Source organism: Oryctolagus cuniculus, chromosome 18, assembly GCF_964237555.1.
Source record: "Oryctolagus cuniculus chromosome 18, mOryCun1.1, whole genome shotgun sequence".
Lineage (NCBI taxonomy): Eukaryota > Metazoa > Chordata > Mammalia > Lagomorpha > Leporidae > Oryctolagus > Oryctolagus cuniculus.
This window is the reverse complement of record NC_091449.1, coordinates 41,439,455-41,457,773: the sequence shown is the minus strand read 5'-3', so window position 1 is coordinate 41,457,773 and position 18,319 is coordinate 41,439,455. Positions and strand designations below refer to the sequence as shown.

Below are 18,319 nucleotides of genomic sequence, written 5' to 3'. Positions count from 1 at the left end.
CTCCGCTGCCACGCCAGGCCACCAACGGGCCCGGGACACCTGGGTCTCTGGCTCTCCTGGGCGCCATTTGCAGCCTGCCCAGGCCTGGGTGGGAGCCCCACCCTCTCTGAGCAGCGTGGGGGAGAAACCCGCGGCCCCGTTTTCCATCTCTGTGCCTTGCGCCAGGCTTCCACTCAGGACCAGGCTTCACGCCACCAGGAACCGGTTCTGAGCCAGTGGGGGGCTGGGCGGCCTAGCCTGCCTCTTCCCCCGCTTCATGTGGAGGGCTCGGACAGCTGGGCCGGCCTTTCCCCTCGTGAATGACCGGGAAACACATTCCACACCCGCCCGCCCTGGCAGGCCGACCCAGGCCCCGCCTCCCCTCTGGTGCGTGCGGGAAGCCACGCCCCTCCAGGGCCCGGGGGAGCAGCTCCAGGATCGGCACGGAGGGCTAGCACCCTCGTTCCAGTCTCCACCTACCCGCCGGCCCCGCTCCAGGCCCAAGGCCTCTCACGCACGGGGACACGCTCACCGGCTGTACATTTATTCAATGCAGATTATTTACAGAAACAATGGCTGGGGCGGACACCAGACCCCCCTCTCCCACCCTTCGGCCAGCTCTCAGTTCTGCAGAGGTGGGGTCGGGGGAGCTGCTGAGCCCAGGAGGAGGCCGGCAGGACCCTCCACCCCCGGGGTCCTCGGGGGAGCAGGAGGACAGAGCCAGCACTACAGTACCGTGTCCCGCCGCGGCAGCAGGCCCCTCCACCTTCAGGCCAAGCCCTGCGGGAGGGGCGCCTCTGCGGCCACTATGGGCTCCACACGTGGGTGGAGATGAGCGGCTGGCCTGTCCCCACCAGTGTTCCCCAGGGACACAGCAAGCCGGAGCCCCAGGTCTGATTCACAGACTGGGCGCAGGCTCACAGGTGGGTGTCCCAGCCTGGGCCCCAACCAGCCTCTTTGCCGGTCAAGACCCCTGGGGGCAGTAGTGTGAGTGGGGGTAGTGAGGGGAGGAGGCCCAAGAGGAGCAGGTGCATCCTAGTTCAGGAAAGGAGATTCTTGGGCCTGGCGCCAGGGGCCAGGGCTACCCTTGGGGGACGGCTTCAGCAGGCTCCCTTTGGTCCTTGGTAAGGCAGGCTCAGGGCCGCTCCTCCAGAGAGGGAAGGAGGTGTGGGCCCGAGGGGGACAGGGGAGCTGGGAGCTGCCAGCCTTGGGGGGGGGGGTGGTTCTTAGGCACAAGGAGCCAGGAAAGCTGGAGCTCTCGGAAGGGAGCTGGGAGTACATCCGGTTTCACCCTGACTCAGTGGACTGACTTGATTGCATGGGCCCGCTCCCTCCCTCGCTCCCTCACCCTGCCAGTGCTGCCCCTGGGGGAAGGCTCTTCCTAAGGCAGAGAGAGACCCGAGGTGGAGACCCAGCTAGGCCAGTTCAAGGCAAACAGAGCCCATGGCTGTGGCCCTGGGGAGGGCTGCGGGTGAATGGGGGCCTGACTGGAGCAGAACACAAGGTGCAAAAAAAAAAAAAAAAAAGAAAGAAAGAAAGAAAAAAAAGATACCCAGGCATAAATAAACAAGGAGGGCAGGACTGACAGGGGCCGGATGGGGACCAGGCAGGAGGAAACCCCTTCTCCACCTGTGGCCGAGGCACCTTCCAGAAGCAGAGGCGCCCTGCGCAGGCGGGCAGCGGGCGGGTCAGACCCACTCCTGCAGGGAGCGTTTGCAGTAGAGCAGCACGCGCGGCGCGCCTTTGCGCTGCATCTGCACCAGCGCGTACGCCAGGCCCAGGATGCACAGCAGCAGCAGCAGCGGCACCAGCACCATCACCACGTGCACCGTCCGCGCCACCTCCTCCATCTGCACCACCACGCGGCTGCCCCCGTCCTCGTCCTGGTCAGCACCTCCTCCGAAGTCCCCCTCCCCGCCCCCCGCACTGTCCTCCCCGCCGCCGTCATCGCCATCCGGCCTGGGCTCCGCACCCCCGTCGGGGTTGAAGGGCTGCCGGGCCACATCCGGCCATCGGGGTCCTGGCTCCGCTTGCTCCTGGCAGCCCATGAAGTCCCGCAGGATGGACTTGGGGTAGCCAGGCTCCATGCGCAGGCGCTCGTTGTCGAATTTCCAGTACTTGCTGCCCTTGTAGAAGTAGGTGTAGGCTGTGGGGGCAAGCAGGCCAGAGTGGCTTCAGGCTGCAGGGCCCCAGGGCAGGAAGCTGTCCTTCTCAGAGCACCTGCACCCACCCCCCAACAGGAGCCAGACTGGGGCTCAGAGGGGTCTGGGTCAAGGGCACAGCTACCCTCCCCAGCTGATAGTGACCAGTGCAGGATGTGTAGAAGGGTCCAGTAGCCTGCTGGACTGGGGGCTGCCATCAGGGAGCCCTGCCCTCCCAGCGTTGCCCTGATGCCACGCCAGAGAGGCCACTGTGTGCTTGAGGCCACCCAGCCACCCCACGTGGACCTGGAGCGGAACTCCCTGCTGCCTCGGACTAGCTCTCTAGCCTTGGGCATGCTGCCCGCTCCCATCAACACCAGGCAGGGCCCGGCTTGTAGCAGGGGCGAGTCTGTGCTCTGTGGACCACGAGACAGAGCAGCTGCAGAAAGAAGTGCTCACACCCAGAGGCCGTGTGGCCAGCCTCAGTGCCGTGGGCAAGGCCAGCAAGGGCTCCCTGACCTGAGAGCCCTGCCCTGAACCCCAGAACCAGGGATCCTGGGTTTTCCCCACTGTACCAGGCACACAAGAGCCTGCAGAAGAAAAGTAACAGCCACAGCTCCCTGGAGCTCAGGTATATGACAAGACACCAGGGTTATCATCCGGGTGGATAAGCAACACCCCCTGGGGGGTCCTCACCCCTAATGTTTAGAGCTGAGCCCACCCCCCTCAGGCTCAAGGCTCCCCAAGGACTGTCTGGGGGCCAGTGGGGCTCGGGGCTCTGGCTGGACACAAGCAGGTCTGAGCTGGAACAAAATCCACAGCCGATCACCAGCTGTGTGACATGGGCACTACTCAAGCTCTCTGGTTTAGTCTGCCTGTCCATCAGACGGGTTGGCACTGATGTGGGGAGGGCCAGGAGGTAATGTCAGGAAGCCCCCAGCCCAGGGCTCCCACACATGCTGTCCCCATGCTGGATGCCCTTGGGCAGGCCCTGTAGTTCTAAACACACAGGGGGCACAGTAAGTGCTGGGCAGCCCGGGAGGGACTGGCTCGTACCTGCATCATTGCTCAGGAAGGCCCCTTTGGGGGAGGCTGGAATCCCCTGCCAGACACTGATGGGCTTGGGGTAGCCGGGGTCTCCGTGCTGTGTCTCCTCGTTGAAGCGCCAGTATCTGTAACCAAAAGCACCAGGCCGTGAACCTAGAGACCCTGCGTGGGCTGGGCCCACTCCCCACAGGCAGTGTGGGCTCTCTGGGGAGGCCTGGGGCTGGGTGGGCGGGGCCTGCTTAGGACCTGCTCACCTGTCCTCTTGGAAGAAGAAGGTGTGGCCTGTGGGCTCCCACCAGATGGCCGTGTCGATGCGGTCGTATGGGATGCCCAGGCCATAGCTGGTCAGTGGCTGCGGGTAGCCGGGCTCCAGGTTGGCTTCTCGGAAGATCCAGTAGCGATCACCTATGGGAAGGCCAGAGGCAGGGTGAGCATGGGCTTGGGGCTGAGGGCTGTGTGTGCAGAGGGGTTGCGGGGGCCATACTGGCTCACCAAATTCATTCACACCTGTGGTGGAATGAGAAGGCCATGCCAAGATGGCTGCTGGCAAGAGCCTGCCTGGCAACAGAGCCTGCCTGGCAACAGGCTGTGATTGGTTAGGGCATACACTGCCCCTTGACCGGATTGGCTGCCTTGCCTATATAAGCTGCTGTACCAACTGAAATAAACGAGTCTGCAGACTGCTTGCCTCTGGCCTGCTTTCACCTGACTCCTGGAGTCTGTGTGGTGACTCCGCACCTCTTGCCCCACCACGCTTTCTCAGAACAAATCCACCTCAACACACACCCACTGCTGCCCCCAATACACAAAACCACACAATGGCTATGTGGCAGGAGTCGCACCTGCAACACACGCACTCCCCCACGTGTCCAGGTCACCTGCTCATGTGCACTGTGTGAACATCTAGACATATAGTTACTGTACAGACAGGGACAGGTGGCCTGCGGGGCCTCTGCCCTCAAAGTGCATGGCCAAGGGCCCCTCAGCCCTGTCCTTACAGGGCTCCTGGCTGGAGACCCAGCCCACCCACGAGGCAGGTGCTGTCTCTGAAGGCTCTACCCTCCTGTGGACTGGAGCAAGTGAGGCCGAGCCCATGAGTTGCAGAAGATGCTCAGATCCTCACGCCGATCCTCACGCCAATCAGGGCGGCCTCTGTCCACCTCCCTGTCCCCGCCTTGCTGCCAGGGACACTCAGCCCTGTCCCAGGAACCCCTTTCTCCCAGAGAGCCCAGCGCCCTCCTGCAGCTCCCCCTCTTCCCCCAGGACCGGCTGGGTCTGAGGTCAGGGCAGGAAGGCTGCCTGGCACCCGCCCCCACCTGCCCCAGCTCACCTTTGAAAAAGACAAAACGGCCATCTTGGCGCTCGTAGGCGGCGCTGATGTCACTGGGCAGCCCCCGCCAGAAGTGGCCGATGGGCATGGGATAGTTGTCCAGGACGCGGTTGTGCCGGACTCGCCAGAACCAGCGGCCCTGGGGAGGGGCATGGGGATGAGCGGGCGGGGTGCACCCAGTGCTGGGACTAGGAGAAGCCTGCCCTCTCGGGTCACTGAGACAGATGGACAGTAGCAGGGGGATAGCCCTGGGCTGGGGGTAGGCTCCTGGGCTTGCTGTGGGACCCTGAGCCGGGCCCTGGCTTGCTTCTTCTGGGTCCAGGGTCTGCTCTGAGAGGGAGGTACAGGGTGCCCAGCAGGCGCTGGGGGTTGGGGGAGGCCAGGGCAGGGCAGGGCCAGACCTTGAACACGAACATCTCCCCGCGAAGCATGGCCACCGTGTCAAAGTCGCCATCGCAGATGTTGGGGCCATACTGGTCGGGCCGCTCTGTGGCTCGGGGCTGCGCTGGGGGCCCTGGCTTTGGGGGCCGCTCTGGCTTCCCCCGTGGAGGTGATGGCTGGGGGGGCCTAGGAGGCCGGTGGTCTGGACGGCCTGGTCGCCGGGCTGTCACAGTGGGGAGAGGCCGGGTGGGCTGCGGTTGACCGTCTGGGGTGCCTGCAGAGAGGTGGGGAACAAGAAGAGAGGGGGCAGCTCAGGGACCTGGCCAGGATGGCTGGTGCCCCACTCAGAACCCTGGGACCCCCAGCCTGGAGAGACCTGTGCCCAGTGGCAGGCCTGATTGTCCATGATGCTCAGGGGACCTAAGTGCTGCTCCACACACAGCCTGTCCACGGCCTCCCCTCACTGGGCCTGGGTTACTCTGCCTCTCAGGGACACGCCCTAAGGGGACGCCACCTGCTCAGGGCTCTGGCACCTCACGTCTCCAACTTGGCCCCAGGTATTAGCACAGAGAGGGGTGTCTGCCAAGGGCCCAGCTGGGTGGGCACTGCTAGCCCCTGGGAGGGCCTGGTCACAGCACAGGCCCCCTCGACACCTCAACTGGGGGCTTTCTCGGGTGGGGCCTGGCCCAGGGGAGTGACCTGCCTGAAAGTCACTGGGAAGTGAAAAACCAGACAGGGAAGAGCCCGTGACAGGCGGGGGCTTGGAGGAGATGGGTCCTGGGTCCCCCAGGGTCCCCTTGGTCTGAAGAGAAAGGAGGGCCCCAGGCTGTTCCAATGAGGGCTGAGTTCGGGGTGCGTCAGCCAGCCCTGGGTTTGACTTCTAGCAACAATGGTGTGGGCAAGTCACTGGGCCTCCGTGGGCCTCAGTTTCCGCATCTGGAGAATGGGGCTGCATCGAACCCTGCCTGGTCCTGCTGAGTCCAGAGCAGGCAGGCGGGGCGCGCTGGGGCAGCCCACTCACCATACAGCTGCTGGATGCCGCGGAGGTCGTCCTCGGGCAGCTGGAAGTTGTCCGTGTCCATCCACTGGTAGAACGGCGCCATGATGGCACTGGGGTTGCTCGAGTGCTCCAGCCCCAGTGCGTGGCCCAGCTCGTGCACTGCCACCAAGAACAGGCTGTTCCCTGCAGTGGGGGTCGGGCAGCGGGGTCAGCACTGGCTGGTCCCGAGATCCAGCCACCAAACAGCCTGCTCCTGCTTCATTCTTGGAAGAAGAGGCTGAACTGCGCTGACTTCTGGCCTCCATTTTCCCATCTGAGAAATGGGTACGGCGACCCCTTCCCTTTCAAGTGCCCTTAGAGATGGGGAGACAACAGACAGAGGGCAAGTGCTATCCTCTGGAGACCTGCGCAGGGAAGCTGTCCCCTGCCAACTCAGCTGCATGGATGGGGTACACCCGGCTCCGGGTCTGCCTGCCCCACCTCCACCCTGGCTGGCCGTTCTCACCATGCAGGTCAGTGCTGGAGGAGGTCCAGGGCTCATCGGCGTCGAAGTGGGTGTCCCCGCCCAGGCCGGGGCCGGGGAAGTACGCGTGGGCCAGGAAGCCCCCAGTGCCATCGAAGGGTGAGCTGTCACCATGGAAGCCGGAGGCGAACAGCACCATGATGTCGGCCTCCCTCTGGCGCCGCAGCCGGATGTCCTCGTAGGGCACCTCCTGGAAGACCAGGGGCGTGGCCTGCTCCCACACGCGGAAGGCCCTGCGCACGGCCTCCATCGAGTGGTACCAGCCCAGCTTCTCTGTGTAGTTCTGGATGCTGCGGGATGGGACGGGAGACAGACAAGTGAGTGGGCTCCCGGCAGGATGCACTGTTAGCGCACTCTGGTGCCGTGAGGACTTCGGCTGGGCAAACCCAGGGAGGTGCTAAGGTACCGAGAACTGGGCTGGCCTTGTGGTTTTAAGAAAGACACCAGGTCAGTAACGGTGCAGGTGCTGCGTGGCTGGCGGACGGCCCAGGACGTGGGACGTAAATAGCTGAGGGCCGGGAAACACGGGCCACACACTTCTGAGCCCTGGGGCCGGGGTCGGGAAGACCCGAGGTCAAGTTGCTTGATCTTGGGCAAATGACTTAGTCTCTCCAGATTTGTTTCTCCATCTGCAAAGTGGGAAAAGGGGGGGAGGGGTGGGACTTTCTTCCGGGGTCCTACGATGCTCGCATGGAGTAACTCAGGAGGAACACACAGCCCAGAGGCTGCACCTGCTCTGGTGCCCTGGGCCTGCAGTCACCCATACAGATCGGACAAAGCCAGGACTGGCTCCCAGGGGCTGGGTGGACCAGGGGTTCACTCCGGGGACTCAGGGCTAAGCCATCATGGGAGCTGCACTTCCTTGGCAGACGGCGCTTCTCCATGTAGTTCTGAAGGGGAGCCCTTGGGGACCGCCACACAGCTCCAGGACTCAGCTCAAGGGGTCCCACTAAAGGCGTCAGCGGGGAGGAAGGTGCCCAGACCACGGTTTCTGCAGGCCATTTGCTGCCTTCCTGCACCCCAGACCTGCTCTGCCCTTGACCTTGATGGTGTAGGAGCCCATCTGGACTGGGTGAGGCCGGCCCTGGGTGCCTGGCGGGTGGGAGGCAGGAAGAACAGAGTGGAAGCAGCTCGAAGGGGCCCGACCCTGTCTAGAGGGAGACTGGCTGGAGCGTGTGCGGTCCCATCAGCCAGGGAGCAGATGGGGGTGTCCGGGCTGGGACAGGAAGCCTGAGGGGCTGAGCCGGCAGAGAGAGGGGAGTCGCCTCCCCCCGCAGCCGCCTACCTGAACGTCAGGTGGTTGTTGCTCCACTTCCTGCCGGTGAGGGCGTAGCGTTTCCGCCTCCGCCGCAGGTTGGCTTTCACGTGCACCCCGAACTGGTCCGGCACCCCACAGCGGGGCCGCTTCATCCACCTGGGGTGCGGGCACCAAAGGACGAGCTCAGGGCTTCCCGCTGCTTCTTCCAGGCAGCCCCTCTTGGCCCCTGCCTCCCAGCTGCCCCTCCTATGGAAGGCTCTCGGCTTTGGTTTCTGGTAAAACAGGCAGAGCGAGCCTGCACGGGATGAGAGCCAGCAGTGGCTCGGCAAAGGCGAGGGCTCAGCTCACCAGCCAGCGTCCCGGAGGCCTCCAGCCCTTGCCATGTCGGGCCCCCTCGCCTCTGTAACATTCAAGGCAAGGCCTCCTTGCTAGGAATCCCATCCCGGGCTTGTGCATGCACCTCCCGTGGCAGACATCACCAATCAATCCCTAAGTCAAGCCTGGGCTCATCCTCAGCAACTTTCTTAACACAAGGCGCAGGCAGCCACTCCGACCAACCAGAACTGGCACGGAGGGCCAAACCGCCGGCCAGCTCTTCTCTAGGCCACTCTGTCCTGGGAGCGCCACGTCCCATACCCTCCTGAGAGCAGGCTGGGAGGCAGGCGCCCCTGGCGTCTAGGAGGGGGACTCACGCCTTAGTCTCTTCGTCAAGCACCCCTGTGACGGGGATCCCGTAGAAGCGCTGCATCTCCGCGAGGGCCGAGGCCAGGATCTGGGCGGAGCGCAGGGTGGACATGTGGCGGCTAGGCTGGGGCAGGTAGCCGTAGAGCCGCAGCCAGTTCTGCAAAGAGGCGTGACCCTGTTAGCAGTGCAGGCACTGCGACGTCCAAACACGCCCAGCCTGCACCCGACCACTTCTCACCACCTGGACCACCATCACCCTGCCCAGCAGCCACCACGTCCTGCAGGGTGATGGGGGGTGGGGCCTGCAGCCGCACCCCTGCTTCCATCTTCCTTATTATCTGTTCTCAGCCAAGAGACTGCCAGGACCCCAGGGTGGCTGGGCATGCTTCTGCCTCAGGGCCTTTGCACGTGCTGGTCCTGCCTCACACTGTGCTCCGCCTGGGGTCTCTGCTTCAGCAGCCCCTTCCTCGAGTGCTCTGACAACATCGTGGGAGGCCCTGCTGCCTCCCATGTGGAACCCCAACTCTTCCAAGGCCTCACAAACAGAAACACCAGCTGTTAGGACAAGAGCTGCAGATTCATGCCCCCTCGCACGGGACACCAAAATGTTAGGGAAAAAGTCGTAGAACAGAGAGGAGGCAGTGCACGAATTTACAGCCAGACCGAATTTATTCAGAGAAAATCAATCCACAGAGGTGGGTGACCAAATGCCTGTGTGTGCAAGATGGAACACGTGGCGGAAGGTGCCGACCCCCAGGTCAGGACGGCGAGGGCGAGGGCTGGGGTGGGGGTCGGGGGCAGCAGGCGGAGGGGAATTCCAGCAACTGGGAGGGGGCATGGGAACCTGGAAAATAATGCAGGGTGGGGTATGAAGGCAATAGAGTGTGAGACCCAATTGAGTTTCAAGGGCAAGGAATACGTTCCAGTTTATCTCCTTTGGGCAATGAGGGAGGATGGCTGAGGCTTATGTCCCTGTTCCATCACCAGCCCCTTGGCACTGCCCGCAAAGACCCTAAACCTCCCGGAAGGAGTGGGTGGACGCAGGCACCCTCCCTGCTCTGAGCGCTCTGCCGCCAACTCTGGGCCTCGGAACAGAGAGCGGGGTGCTGCTGGGGGTGAGATGTGAGGGTGTGCACCTTGGGACAAGCGTTTCGTTTTCCCCACCCCCAGCACTTGCCAGGCAATCTTCCCGTCTGTCCGTCCGCTTGCGGACCCTCTGCGAGCCAGGTGGGGGCCGCAGGATGTCACCTGGGGTGCCCTGACCTGCAGGGGCTCCCCCTCCTGCGCTCTTGCTGGGAGGCCCGGGGCATGCACAGAGCACAGACTTCACGTGCAGGACAGCGTGGCGGCCCCAGGCAGAGGGAGGCAGGGCTGAGTCATGCAGTTAGGGAGACTCCACCCTGCGCATCCCATGTCCGCAGGGCCACAGGGTGAGGTGGCTTCCCCCCCTCCAGAAGGCAGTGAGCAGAGTGAGCAGAGGCCGGCGCTGCTGTGAGTCTTGGCCATACACAACTGCACCCTTCCCACATTCCTAGCCCACCCTGCGTCTCTGCTCTCAGAGCAGCTTTGCAAGGGGAGGGCTGCACCCGAGGGCCCACGAGGCAGCGAGGCAGACGGACCCCCTGGTTGCTCTGGACTGACAGCCACATGTCAGCTGGCCAAGTCTCATCCAAGTCCCCAGACACCCGTGCACTTCCCTGGCACCCGGCCAGGCCCTCGGCGCGCACAGCTGGGAAGGCAGCTTCCCGAAGCCGCCGTGTCGCAGACTGAGACCGGGCCCCAGCTTCCAGGCGTCTGGGGACCCTGGGAAACAGCCACTGAGCAGCACGGCAGAGGTCCAGGGCTCAGAAACAAATGTCAGCTCCGGTGGCAGACGGGGCTGGGGCAGATCCAGGCCTGCCCCGTGAGGTGTGACCCGGCATGCGTGCCTGTGCCCCAGGCTGCATCAGAAAGGGCGGAGACTGCACAGGAGCACCTGCCGTGCCTCACGGGGCCCTGCAGGGCTTAGTGGGAAAGTGCCCAACGAATACACAGTGACAGAGACCACAGGGGCCTGGGTGGCTGTCCCTGGAGAGGGCAGCCGGCCCTTTGCTTGACCAAAGCCGAAGAGACCTAGCTTCCGGTGTCTGCTATCATCCAGACCCCAAAGGGGACCCAGCACAGGGCAGCTGGGGGGCCTGGGCTCCTCCCCTCAGCTCCAGCAGACCCTGGTAATGCCCTGGGCACCACCCCTGCTCTCCCCCTGGCCTCCCGCATGGAAACCTCCCCAGCAGCCGCCGTAGGAGATGGGAGGCGTGGACCCAGCACCTTTACTGGATGTGGCTTTTCCTGCAGATGCTGGGTGAGGTGGGAAGGGCGAGGCCCTGGGCTCCAACAGCTCTACTGGGAGAGGGGCCCTTGGAGGTAGGGGTGCGGCGGGGCAGGCAGGGACAGCGAGGGCACCTCTACATCGCCTATTTGCATAAGGTAAAAATATCTCAGCCAGAGTTCGCAATCAGAGGCCTCCAGGGCTGATTAGCAGCGTCTGCAGAGGCCGGGAGGGCGGGCGCGGCGGGGGCCCGGGAAGGGAGGGGGCGCCTGCCTGCAGTGAGGGTCCCAAGGGTGCCTGTGGACCCGCCCTTCCCTGCCTCATCCTCTCTGCCTCCTGGTGACAAGACCCTCACAGCCACCGCTGGGTGGAGAGCCGTGGGTTGCACACTGGGGGCAGCCCTAGGGCAGTGCGGGAGAGGTAAGCAAAGCCATGGCCTTGGCTCTGACCCCAGCTCTGGATGACAAGGCGCCGCCAACCAGGCCTCCTGCCTCACTCTGGCACACACGTGCTCAGGGTGGCTGAATGCCAAGTGCCATTAAATTTGCCGGGGCAGCGGCAGCCACCACCCACAGGGCCTTGGGCTTTGTCCTTTCCCCTGGGGCCCGGAAGAAGTTCCCTGTCACCTCACTGCTGTGAGCTGCGCCAGGCTGGGGGTGGGAAAAGAGCACAGGACAGGGGGCACAGGTGGGGCTTAGGTGGCAGTGACCAAGGTCGCGACCTGCTGCTCCCCCAGTGGGGGAGGGGCTGTGTCCCAGCCCCCTCAGTGCCTACTGGTGACTCTAAGGGCTGTCCTTTCCCTCCCTGTCACCTAGTCTCCCAGGAGGGTGAGCCACGCAGGGCAAGTTTATTTCTTAGGCTGGGGACCGAGGCTCAGGTTGCTAAGTGGCCGCGCAGGGCCCAGATTAGAACCAAGGCTGCTTCCTCTTGTTTGACGCCCCCGGCACCTGCAGCCCAGGGTTAGGGGGCTGCTGCAGGAGACTGCCCACTGTGGCTCTCTCAGCCACTTCTCCCTGGGCTTCAGACAAGCAGATGCGGGGGCCCAGGGAGTCAGAAACCTTCTGGCCCTCAGGACAGACACGGCAGCTAGGTCTGGCCTGGGCCAAGCTGTCCATTCCCATCTCATTTAATGCTTACAACCATGTCTGATAAAGCCATGACCATCCCCAACTCGGTTCAGAGAGGGTGAGCGGCCAGCCCGAGGCCACACGGCTGATCTGCACTAGAACCAGGGCTTGTAGGCAGTGCTACCGGGCCAGCCCGTTTCTGAACTAGCACAGGCCCCTCCTGGCCTGAGGCTGGGGACGCTGGGCTCTGGCCCTTTCCAGGAAGGGTGCCCAGCGCAGCACCAGGGGAATGTCATGCGCCCACGTCTCCGGCTGTGTCTGAACGCCAAGCAGAGCCTCCGCTCGCCCTCCCCGGGGACTGCAGAGACAATCCCAGACAGGCAGGCCAGCGGGGAGGAGCAGCCGCCAGATCAATACTGTGCAGGCCGTGAGGGTGCGGGGGATGGGCGCAAGCCCTTATCAAACTCTGGGTCGGGCAATCTCCACTGGGCTGTTTTGCCTCTGTCACCCAAGTTCTCTGCAATCCGAGCAGCACTGGGCAGCTTTGCCCGACAAGGCACAAAAGACGTCTTGTCAGGGCCACTGGGAGGCACCCAGCCCCAGGCCTCTCAGGACTGCGGGAGGGAGGGCTCACACATCACCAGCAGCAGGGCCGTGGCCAGAGCAGGTGCTCAACGGGACGAGGTCCACGGTGGCAGAAGACCCCGCGAGAGGCAGAGCTTGGACTGTCCAGGTGCCCACCCACCAGGTGGCCCTCGGTGCCATCAGCCACCACAGCTGGGAAGGACCCAGGGGGCTGGCACCCCTGCAGCCCATCCCGCCTTGGGCAGCAGCAACAGCAAGGGCTTCCCGGGCTTGCCTGGGGCCCATCCACTGCAGATGGCTAAGGCGACCTCTCGGCCTCAGCTCGGCTCTTTCCTGTCCCCTACTCTGCAAAGGGAATGACGGGACAGGCCACGCCCCCAAGCCGGACAAGGAAGCAGGGCTGGAGCAGGCCCTCCACACCATTAGACAGCATTCCTAAGACACACCTGCTTATCTGGAGCTTAGCTCTGCCTCCCACCATGGGTCTTAAAAAGACAGGGTCAGGCGGGGGCGGGGACTCGGAGGCAGGAAGGAGGCGGGTGTCCTGGGTTCCTGCCACTTCTTTACAAGGAGGCGGCTGTCCTACCCGCCCCCACACTCCTTAACCTGGAGGAAAAAACAAAGGGTCTCTTGGTCAGTGGGCGGGGTGAAAGGAGGCCTCTGTTTGTCCTGAGTTTCAGGGTTGGCCGAGGGCCAGGCCTTGGGGCCTTACCTGGAAAGTGCATGCCGATGCCAACCTGGGGCAGCCTGCAGGGCAGGCCCTCAGGGGCAATTCTGGCCCCACCCCTAACCTGCCACCTGGCTCAACCCAGCCAGGAGGCCTTTAACCCAGGGTGGGGGCAGGGAGCTTGAACTCCAGCTCTGCAACTCCCAGGCTGGGGAATCGGGTAATTCCCGTCACCCTCTTCTATCCCGTGGGACAGCAGCACCCACACTCCGAGAGGTCCAAACTAGGGTTCAGGGGCTCTGCTCCCGACTCCAGCTTCCTGCGAAAGCTCAAGTCAGTCGGCCGGGAGACCTGGATTGAGTTCCCAGCTCCTCCCTCTGCCTAAGGCTGGGCCTGCTGCAGGCCTCTGCTGGGAGTGATAAGAGCTCTTTCGAATAACGCCCTCTCTGTCCCGGACAAAGGCTAAGCAGATCCCCACCCGAGGAACACATCTCCACACTCCAAGGCAGAGCTGGCTGGGGCTTTGCCCCGCCACACAAGTTTTGGGATAATGTTGATGCCAACTTTGATCTGAGCTGAAAAAGCATTGAGGCCCCACAGCTAGCGCCACAGCTGGCCTCTGGCTGCAGCCAAGCTCCCAGCCGGGCAGAGGGAACATCGGATCATGGAGGAGCAGCCAGAACCCCTCGCCATGCGGGCAGGGGCTCTTCCACGCCTGTGCTGTCACCATTCTGAGTCGCCATCTGTGATCTGGGCGGGGGAGGAGGGTCTTCCCTGGGGAGGGCGGGGGTCTGGAGAGTTTCTATGTCCTTTCCTCTCCACTTGCAGGGCTGTTTTGTAAAAAGCCCCGACCTTCTTTGGGGTGGGGCCAAGGAAGGTGTTTGCGTCCAGGGGTCTGGCCGAAACCTGGCTTAGACACGCAGCGTGCACAGGGCTGCTCTCTGAAAGGCGGCTGACTGGCTGGACCCCAGGGCAGCCCACACACAGGGACCTGGCAGGGGCTGGTGTGAAAGGCACGGACCAAGCAGATCCCGAGCGGACCAGCCCCGTCTGGGTCTTAATAGAGGGCCCAGAGATGCAGAGTGCAAGCAGCAAGAGGGGAACAGGAAGGAGAGAGGATTCACTCCTGTAGGTTCCGGGTGACAAGGCCCTGACATTGGCCCCCTTTTCCTCCCATGGCCGCCTCCCTCTCCAAGGAAGTGTGAGTAGAGATGGAAGCCCAGGAGACCGGGGGGTGGGGTCCAACAGTCAGACCTGCAGGTCAGGAAGAATTCAGGTTAAAAACCCCCTCACTCTGCTCAGCTGGGAACAAGGGACAAGGAAGACACGGGTCTGTTCAGGGAAGACAGGTGACGGAGCAGTGGCAGCACACCTGTGAACTCCGAGCCACCTGCACAGGGCCTGCGTGCGGAGGGGGTAGAGACAGCGGGACAGAGACCAGAAAGGGGCCGGGGCCTGTGCAGTGGCTCCAGTCCAGGATGGCTGGAGACAGGGCCAGGGCATAGTAGCTCAGCGGTGGCTGCCTCAAAGGAGAGCCCTCTCCGGGCCCAGGCCTGGCGGGTTGCAGAGGTCTGCAGGCTCCTGGCGTGTGTCAAGCTCCCCAATTCCTTAGCTTGGTGAGACCTCTGTGCTTTGCATGATGGGAGGGAGAGAGGGAGGGGAGGGGCTGGCTTCTGCTCAGTGCCAAGCTCTTGGGTGCAGTCCCAGCCAGGACCTGACCAGAGCCCTGGAGCTGCAGGGATGCCGGGGCAAATCTAGGGGAGGGAGGCTCTGACACAGGGTGCAGGCCAGCCCCAGCGGTCTCTGAGGCTGGAACGTGCAGACCCCAGACTGGGGACAGTTCTCCCACAGCCCCTTGGCAGGCAGGCTGAGGTCGCTAGTGTCTTTAGGTCCAGAGCTGGCCAGACCTGCTGAGACTCCAGCCTGTACCCCAAAGCCAGCTCCAGGAGCAAGAAGAGTTTACCTATCTCTAGCCCTGTCTCCGCTCCGGCCTCCAACACGTTCCAGAATCTCTCCCAGCCACAGCCTCACCGGAGTGTCCTCCGGGAGCAGCAGCACAGGTGCATCACAGACTCCGGAGCCGGGACACCCTGTCTGCAGCCTCGGTGCCACCGGGCTCGCTCTTCTCCCTGGAGGGTGGCGCGTGGGTGGGGTGTGTGTGACAGGACTGCAGAAACAGAGGGGGGACAGCAGGAAGCCACAGTTCCCAGAGCCCCAGCTCCAGCCAGCCAGGATGGTCCATTGATTGCTCCCGTGCGGCGCCACCTTCCCTACGCAGATTACACACAGGGGTGGGTCTGTGACTCGCAATTCTTGGGTATCCCGTGCCAGAATGGCACGTGAGCCCCAGCACTCGGGTCACAGGCTGAGAGGCAATGACCATGACCACCAGCAGGAGCTGACCAGCCTGTGTGATGGGAGTGGGAGGGCAGCCTCCTGCCAGGGCCTGGCTCCCTGCAGCTTGCCCTGCTGGCCAGTGAGGGAGGGCAGAGCAGGTGGGGAATGGGCTGGGGGTGTAACTCGAGCCTGGGAGGAATTCCCTGCCCTTCCTCCACGCTTTTATTAAAGTAGGGCGGGGAAGGGGCAGGCTTCCATCGGAAAAATCTCCCAGGCAGATGGGAGAGGTGGGGGAAACCACGGGGGGGGGGGGGGTTTGGGAGGCAGCTCCAGGGCTGCAAATAGCAACCGTGCTCAGGCCCGCGGCCACCGGGCAGGGGCGGCTCCAGGGGGGTTCTCGCTCCCCACTCCCAGCTCAATCCTCTCTCCTCTCCGGAGCAGGGGGCAGGGGCTTCGCAAGAGAAGTAATCGAGAAGATCCTGGGAGGCAACGAATTGGCGCTAGGGGACTCCACGGCGAAGGCTGCACCGGCTCTGCGCCGGGAGGCCGAGCCTGGTCACCCCCAGGACCAATCCGGGGGGGCGGAGGGCGGGCCTTAGGGACGCGAGACGCGCTTCCAGAGAAAAGAGGCGCGGAGTCCACCCTTGGATCCAGGCTTTAGCGGAGGAAGCGCCAGGGGACACAGGGTCTCTCCTTCGGACCCCAGCTCGGGGTGGAAAGGCTTCCGCGCCGGAGGGAGACAAAGTCGCCAAGCGCCCTGGCAGCCCCAGTCTGTCGCGGCGGCGGCTCGCTCCCCTCCCCCCTCGCCGCCGGCCGCACGGTGTCAGCCAGACCCAAGGCTGCCCAGGCAGGAGCGCAGCCCGGCTCCGGCTCCGCCAGTGGTTCCCCCAGAGCCGCCCCCTCCCCACTGCCAAGAGCGCCACGCGCGCCAGCCGGGCTCTCTAGGAATCAGCTGTGCGAGAGGGCAGGAAGGAGGGGAGGCAAGAGCAGGGGGCGGCGGAAGCGGCTCCCGGGACTCAGGCTGGGGCGCGTCGGTGCTCAGCGTAGGACGGTAGAGGTGCGAGCCCTAAGACCCCCAGGGTTGGGGCAGAGGTGCGCGCAAGGGACAGCCGACAAGGGGCAGCCTGCCGGGTCTCTTGTCTTCCTCCCCCTCCTTCCTCGTCACCCCCCTAGCACCTGGGGCGGGAGAAGGGCGCGTCTCCACTCCCCCGTCTCCAGGACTACGTCTGCGGGCCTGGCTCCCCCCTCGCCCAAGCCCCAGCTCCGCGGCAAAGAGGCAGGGCGGGGGTCCTTACCTCAGCATGGACTTCTGCGTCCTCCGCCGCCGCGCCGCGGCCCAGGCAGCCCAGGAGCGCCAGGAGCAGTGGCAGCAGCCGCGGGCGCGCCACCGCCTCCCTGCAGCCGGGCCGTCCGGGTGCGCCCCGGTCGCTGCCCATGCTGTCGGTGCACAGCCCCGCACCGAGGGCGGCACGGGAGGCTCGCTCTTCGCGGGCACTCGGAAACTTGCGAAGCTCCCTGGCTCCCGGCCCGGCGGGCGCGCGGCGGACCTCTGGCTCCTGGTCCCCGCCGGAGCGGCTGAGGTCCCCACGGCAAATTCTCAAGCCTGGGGAGAATTAGGCAGGACAGGTCCGGGCGCGCGGAGCCCGCCTGCGGGAAAGAGGTCCGGCCGGAGCTGCCCGCCGCGGAGTCAGTCCCGCAGGCTCGGCGCCTAGCGCCCGGGGCCCGGCTCCTGAGAGCAAGCGCAACTCCGGAGCCTTTGTCTGGCTCAGCGCTCCGGCCGCCCGGTCCCGCGGCGCCCCCTGCGCGCCCAGCTCCCTCTGTCCATGCCCGGGGCCGGGCGCTGCCCGGAGCCCGCGCCTCCTGCGCGGGGACTCGGCTCCGCGCCGCGACCAGCAGGGCCCGGGTCGTCACGCAGTCCCGGGAGGAGGCGCAGGGAGCCAGCCGGAGCGAGCGAGCCAGAGGGCGCCCGACGTCCCCGGCGAGTTCGGCGCGGCTCCGGGCGCTCCCAGCCCTCCTCCCGGCGCGCCGCGGCCGCCGCCGCTCTTAAAGGGCCAGTGCGCGCTGGGCGCACCGAGCCGGCGGGGGTCGGGGGCGGGACCCAAGCCCAAGGTTTCCCAGCAGCAGGTGCTAGCCGCGGAGCCCCGGCAGGTGGGCGGCTCCTTTACTCCTCCCCGCGGGCGGGAAACCTCCACAGCCCACCGCGCGCCGCTCGCATCCTGGCTTCCTGGGAGCGGGTTGATCTCCGAGGCGACACTCCGCGGAGCGAGAGCGCACGGAAGGCGGATGGTCTGCCCGCGGGGAGAAGTGAGGACTCTTCCTCTCGCAGGGTGATGGGGGGCAGGGGTGGGGGGGATACAAGCCAGAGGGGGCGTGACAGAGGGTCGGGGGAGGGATCCAGAGGTCCTGTTTCAGAACAAACTGCAAATTGGTTTGTCCCGGATTTTTTTTCCCCTTCCCAAAAGCCCCAGGTGTATTTGGCCCTTTGGTGACTGCTCAGTCACCAAGTGAGGGGACGGGCGCCTCGAGTGCACGGTGCGGCGTCCAGGACCCAGCGGGATTACATAGACACGGTTCGAACCCCGCTTCTGCTTCTTACCTGCGGCGGGGGCGGGGGCACACGAATCTTTCTGGACCTCCATTTCCTCATCGGGAAGGAGGCGGAGAGAGGCTCCCGGTGCCTGGTCTGGCACACAGTAGGTGCCCAACCTTCGGCCGCCCTTGGCTGTCCCTGAGGTGGACCGTGAGGGCCGACCCTCCCTCGAAGCCTGGAGGGCTGGACGGAAGTCTGTTCTGGGGGAACCTTCGATCGGCTCCGGTGTGGATGCACCAGGCTCGCCGGGGGTCTGGGCCGCGCGTGCAGACCAAGGGCAGCCCGGGCGGGGGGGGGGGGGGGGGGCTGGGGCAGGAGGACCGCAGCCTCACAGCTTCTCTGCAGCCTAGGAAGTGAGCGCTTTCTTCCCAAGGGCTGTGCTCTCTGGGGCAGGCCTGGGTGCCCCGGAGGTGGGGAGACCT

At 64.7% G+C, this 18,319-nt stretch overlaps 1 protein-coding gene across 1 annotated transcript; it reads right to left on the bottom strand.

The window, feature by feature from the left end:
• Positions 1–507: 507 nt before the first annotated feature.
• Positions 508–17,323, bottom strand: MMP15 (matrix metallopeptidase 15). Its single transcript, XM_002711548.5, has 10 exons — positions 16,603–17,323; positions 8,352–8,500; positions 7,687–7,815; positions 6,384–6,691; positions 5,900–6,061; positions 4,899–5,152; positions 4,498–4,636; positions 3,422–3,572; positions 3,177–3,292; positions 508–2,125 (listed from the first exon to the last, which is right to left on the bottom strand). Exons 1-10 carry the CDS (start codon positions 16,741–16,743, stop codon positions 1,668–1,670), a joined length of 2,007 nt encoding a protein of 668 aa, XP_002711594.1. The 5' UTR covers positions 16,744–17,323; the 3' UTR covers positions 508–1,667.
• Between the last annotated feature and the right edge of the window lie 996 nt (positions 17,324–18,319).

Bases quoted from the DNA above. Each gene is read 5' to 3' on its own strand.
- MMP15 (XM_002711548.5), bottom strand. From the start codon at position 16,743: ATGGGCAGCGACCGGGGCGCACCCGGACGGCCCGGCTGCAGGGAGGCG. The intron at 7,816-8,351 runs GTGAGTCCCCCT...CCCGCACCCCAG, and splicing joins CTTGACGAAGAGACTAAGGC to GTGGATGAAGCGGCCCCGCT. The intron at 2,126-3,176 runs GTACGAGCCAGT...TTGCCCCCACAG, and splicing joins CTTCCTGAGCAATGATGCAG to CCTACACCTACTTCTACAAG.